Genomic DNA, 5,852 nt, shown 5'->3' with positions numbered 1-5,852 from the left:
AAATATGAATAATTGCAAGGTAACTTGTCCTATTTTAATTAAAATACTGTAGATTTTTAAATATTACTAGCTTTTACCCGCGACTCCGTCCGCGCGGAATAAAAAATAGAAAATGGGGTAAAAATTATCATATGTCCTATTCCTGGTTCTAAGCTACCTGCCCACCAATTTTCTGTCAAATCTATTCAGCCGATCTTGAGTTATAAATAGTGTAACTAACACGACTTTCTTTTATATATACAGATAAATGAAACAATATTCCAAAAGTTTTCTTTATTACGCGTTAATCGAGCCTTAATCCGGTCACGTCTTCGATCCAGGATCTAACTTTAGCCACCTTACTGTACACCCCGTAAGAGCCTGGAGTCGCGCAGCCGTAGCCGAACGAGACCATGCCTAGTAGCCTTTCATTGGACACCGCTGGCCCTCCTGAGTCACCCTGAAATTGAAACGAAAATTAATAGATATATTTGGGCTATTCTGTGTTCCTTGGATTTGTTTCGACTGGTAATATGAATGACTAAATATGGAAAGGAATATCGGTAGAGGTAGGCCAAGGAAGAAATGCATGGATTGGGTGATCCGTGACTTGCTAAAAAAATGGAGTAACGACTGAAATGAAGCAAAGATCATTCCGAACAGATTGAGTGGATTAAGGATAGGGATGTCATGATGGTATCACAATGTAATCTATGACCCAAATTATCATTTATCAAGCAAAACTATGTGTCGATGGTTGAAACCGTTCGACTCGTGCCATCGTCTACTCAGGCGCAGTATCAAGACGATACAAGCGAGATCTATTAAGAGAAAACTTTAAAAAGCCTTGTTACCTTCAATTAAAAAGTTTATTTACCTGACAGGCATCCATCTTCCCTTCGGGGAAACCTGCACAGAACATTCTTGGTGTGAGACTGCCTCGGAAATACGGGAACGGTACGCTTTGGCATTGGTCTTTGGAAATTATCGGCACTCGCACCGCCCGCAAGGTAGGTGCATATGGTCCCTGAAAAAGAAAAAAACTTTACATTGAAATAAAACTTAAGATTTAAACCATTAGAGCCGCTTCAGAAATACACGGTGTAAAAAAAATAAAGTACAGTATTAATTAGCACATTTAGTGCTCGGACTTTTGCATGTCATTTTACGAAGTCATTGAAATTGTCTGTAAAAATAAAGATTTATTTTGTTACTTAATTCCTGAAAATCAAGGCTGTAGTTACGGGGTCCACTGTGACGTCACAGGTCCGTCATAACTTAGAACTGGCTTAGTTTAAGATGCTTGTATCAACGTAACTTAGTCGGAGCCTTGTCTGCTATTCTGTAAGATTTATTGCGGACAGTGAAGTATGGATATATGTACAGTGTTAAGGGAAACTTAAACGTTATCCATAAAGAACATCACGCCCGTGATATTAAGGGGTAGGTAGGTTCATTTATATAAATCAATATTTAATATGTTTGTCAATGTTACTGGACAGATTGTGATGAAAGTTTGGTACGGTGTTCTAAGGACAGCCAGTATTTTTTTATTTTTCACTTTATAATCTAACAAAATTTAGAGTTAGTCGGTGTTTAATAGATTTCTTAATCTGTATTACTAACTTATTTACATTAAAAATACTGCCTTTTGATTTAATATTTAAATATAATAAGAAATATAGTGTAGAAATAAGTATCCGATCTCTTTGCTGTACATAGATTAAACATTCTGCCAAATACGTGGCATACTGGCCAAGAACCTTAAGCCTTTTATTATTAAAAAGATAGGTGAAATCGAGCAGAATAGCGCGGAAAGTCGTGAGTTAACTACGAGATACTAGAGACATAGATATTAGTGTTTCAATATAATTGTTGTAAATATATATATATAGATTTATCACAGTGTTTTTAACAACGTAATAAAATAATTTTGGCTACCGTGATAATGTTTTCAATTTATACAAAGAAAGTATCGATGGATTGTGTGAAGGAGGCAAAGAAGGTAGTGAATTCAGTTATGAAAGATTAGTACATAGTATGTCGACCCTTCGTATGGTAAATGGTAGGATGAACTATAACATGTTGTACACTTTATTTCATTTCCATTTCCAATGAAATTCGTAGGCGTCACATTTGTGAATGTGTCGCGGTCGAAAGCCGAACAACGATTGCTATCTCTTTGTGCTAAATCGAGATCGATAGAGATTGGGATCGTTGTGTATTGCCATCTATTATTTCAATCAGAATAACCGATGTGAGGCTTTTTAATGTACCGAGTAAATTGAGATAAATGATTAAAATACTCTATGAACAGATACGTTTGTTCAGGTGACGGATTCATCATGAAATTGTATATAGAAATGTGGTAAAATTAATGTTATTAGAAATTTAGATATGATAGATTTACAAACACGTTTTAATTATCAATATTTTTTTGATTATATAAAATACTAGCTTTTACCCGCGACTCCGTCCGCGCGGAATAAAAAAAATAGAAAACGGGATAAAAATTATCCTATGTCCTTTTCCTGGTTCTAAGCTACCTGCCCACCAATTTTCAGTCAAATCGATTCAGCCGTTCTTGAGTTATAAATAGTGTAACTAACACGACTTTCTTTTATATATATAGATATATAGATAACGTAAAAACTAGCCGACACGTCTCTGCGATAAATCGTGTTTACACATCGTTATAAAATAAATTCTTTTGAAAACTATATATTAATTTTGTGATAAATATGATGTGTGTAAAAAGTAAGTATCGATTAACATATGTCGTGATAGATACAAGTAAGAGGCTTATTTAGCAATTTCACACGTAATGTCACACTCTCTATAATATCTGTGCAGGGAATCTCTTATAATTTATAACGTTTCTTGCTTGTCATTGTATCGCTGTCATACGAGAAGTGATGAGCAAGTACACGATACGCACCATACGAATCCCCAGTAAAGAAATTATAGAATACTAACTGTCGCCCGCGACTCCGTCCACGCGCAGTTAAAAAAAATGAAAAATATATGTTGGCCGATTCTCAGACCTACTGAATATGCTCACAAAATTTCATGAGAATCGGTCAAGCCGTTTCGGAGGAGTACGGGTATATATTAGATTAATACCAATAGTATACCACACGCTAAGAAGGTAGACTGGAGTATGAGAATTCATACTTACATTCTCTTCAGTATTTCCCCATCCTGATACAGCAACCAGTTTCCCAACCACCATATCCTCGATCCTTCCAATTTTAATTGGCTGAACGTTTTCATCAAACTTCAAATGCTCGTCTAACTCTAACAGTTGGAAGTCATAATCGAACGGATGATCCTTGTTCTTAGCCGACCAAAGAGGATGTATGTAGTTGTGCTTAACTTGTACCTTTCTACCTTTATTTAGGTATTTAGATCCGACTCTTATGTACGACTTGATTCTGTGGAGTTATTACTTATTATTAAAATCAAGAAAGCACATACTAATACCTCCTTTGTTTGCGCAATATTTTTGAAAAGTTGCGGGAACTTGAATTTATCTTTGATTATAAACAAATTAAAATAAAACAAAGAGACTTGTCAATAAAGAGGTAAAGTAAAATAATTCTGTTAGTTTCGACTACCAAAGCACTTATAGACGTATTACCATCTTTTTTTTCAGCGTGACTGAGATGATGTTACTGTAAAAGTGGTGCAAATCTACCTTAATATTGGCTTAAAACCTTACCCGCAATGTCCAGCTGTGATCACCCATTTCTTATCTATGATGGCTCCACCACAGTTGGTACCATAAGCTGCATGGTAAGGATATAAATCTATATCTACTTCAGCTCCACCGACAATTTTATCATCCCCATAGCTCATACCCATATCATAGTCTGGTTTAGTTCCATCTCTGTTTCCGCTAAATTCAAAGTTATCAATATCTGGTATGTCTGTAGGTGCATGGTAATCTTCTACGTCAAGTTTGAAGAAATCGTCCCCATTCCTGTACAGTTCTTTTCTGTTTTTATTACGTGGACGTCTAACTGAATTGTAATCTAGTAGTTTCTTTAATTTGCTTGTCACTTTTGGTATTGGTATTACTATGAGATCATATTCTGAAATTAAATGTTAAATTTGAGGTTTTTCTGATTTGTACTTGATAAGAATTCCAGTTTGAGTAAAACTCTAGAAATTATAATGTATTAGAAAAACTAAATTCTTTTGATTATCAAATATTTTGGCGCCTTGAATCCATTCATTTTTTTTATATTGAAAAAGTTAGCGCTTGACCACGATCTCACCCGATGAGGTGAAGATGTGGTCTAAAGATGGTACGCGCTAGCTTTGTAATCCATTCATTCGTTCATTTTATTTTATAGCGTTAACATTGAAAGAAATTTATAGATCCATCACATTTAGTTGCAACGTATCGTTGGTTATTTTCTGCTAATATATTTTTGGCCTTCGAAATAGCAGCTTTTTTTTAATTTACTAATCTTTTTTCTACCATTCCAAATAAACCCTGGGCTTGTACTAGAATTTGGTTTACGAATTCATTCGAATGGCGCGATTAGAACTCCGATCACGTGATAGGAAATCCATACTAATCGTTAGTCTATTGTTTAACCTAAACTTTAAATTCTAAAATTAAATAGACACATTTCACCTAATGACTTATCAATATACATTTATGTATGTGTACATATTACATGTGTACATAGTACATGTATATATTTTTTTAAGTAGATAGTCTAATTATGTCACATTTAACAAAAGGACAATCTTACGTACGACTCGTTTCGACGGGCACTAAAGTACATATTATTGATACAAATGCGAAATATAAATAATACATTATTAAAGTAACTATCTCACAACACGCATGACGTAGCACTACCGAACAAACAAACAGTAAGGGACTTTATAATTTTTTCAACGTAATTTACTGGTTTGATGTAAAAGTTAATTTGTCGTGAAATTGCTAATTTATCATCTGTGGAGATTACACACGGAGTATTCGATTTCAAAGTAATGTTAATGGAAATACGTGATTTCGCATCTCTCCGGACTTTGTACTATTGACGAGACGGACGATTGTAACTATAATTGAATTTGTTTTAATTTTTAAATAACACGTTTTTGCGCGGCAGTGTTATGTTAAATTAATAACGTTGATGAAACTAATTTAGCCGTGTTGATATGAACATGAGTGGTTATTAAGCGTGCAAATGTGTAAAAATGTAATTAAGGAATACATGTTTGTTATTTTTTCACATTTCTCTATGCCCGGATTTAGTGCGTCTTAAAACTGTAACTTGTACAGTGGTACGAAACTTTTACTGACGAAATATAGGAAATTACCACAAGCTCACAAAACTGGCGTGAAATATTAACAAAATGTACTTCTTCGTTTTGTATGTTTACTTAATATGACTACTGCTGCCCTCTGTGCGGTTAATTTAGAAATCATGCATGTAAAATAGCGCCATCTATTATCAGTTTATTGAAATTGATTTTATGCTTTAGTGAAATAATTGTCCAATTATGACTAATTCTATCAATAACTTTTCACAAATATTAAAAAATTCATAATTCTATGTTGCTAATAAAAGGTGTGATTATATCAATTTGTCCGTTATCCGTCAAATTCTACACGCCATCTGTTGTCGAATAGCTTAAGCTGAAAATAATTATTTGAAGAAGCTTACCATAATCATAAATTATGAGAATTGAAGCTATGGTACAAAATACTATAGCATTCTACTATAGATAATTTAAAGTGATAGGTAATAAATGGAAAGCATAATTAAACTGCTCTTTATAAAAATCATTGTCAAATATCTTAAACTCCTTGAGAAAGCTTTTGTAGTTCCAATTCCACAGCTAGATGACAA

General features: G+C 33.9%; 1 protein-coding gene across 1 annotated transcript; it reads right to left on the bottom strand.

Moving 5' to 3' along the window:
• Positions 1–264: 264 nt before the first annotated feature.
• Positions 265–4,936, bottom strand: LOC106711213 (trypsin-7-like). Its single transcript, XM_014503474.2, has 5 exons — positions 4,750–4,936; positions 3,701–4,073; positions 3,158–3,413; positions 857–1,006; positions 265–439 (listed from the first exon to the last, which is right to left on the bottom strand). The coding sequence occupies exons 1-5, from the start codon at positions 4,811–4,813 to the stop codon at positions 284–286; spliced, it is 999 nt and encodes a 332-aa protein (XP_014358960.2). The 5' UTR covers positions 4,814–4,936; the 3' UTR covers positions 265–283.
• Positions 4,937–5,852: the final 916 nt, after the last annotated feature.

The sequence above is a fragment of the Papilio machaon genome, chromosome 23 (genome assembly GCF_912999745.1).
Source record: "Papilio machaon chromosome 23, ilPapMach1.1, whole genome shotgun sequence".
NCBI lineage: Eukaryota > Metazoa > Arthropoda > Insecta > Lepidoptera > Papilionidae > Papilio > Papilio machaon.
This window is presented reverse-complemented; position numbering and strand designations above follow the sequence as displayed.

Bases quoted from the DNA above. Each gene is read 5' to 3' on its own strand.
- LOC106711213 (XM_014503474.2), bottom strand. From the start codon at position 4,813: ATGTATTATTTATATTTCGCATTTGTATCAATAATATGTACTTTAGTG. The intron at 1,007-3,157 runs GTAAGTATGAAT...TTTCTTTTTCAG, and splicing joins GGGGAAATACTGAAGAGAAT to GGACCATATGCACCTACCTT. The intron at 440-856 runs GTAAATAAACTT...TTTCAATTTCAG, and splicing joins GGAAGATGGATGCCTGTCAG to GGTGACTCAGGAGGGCCAGC.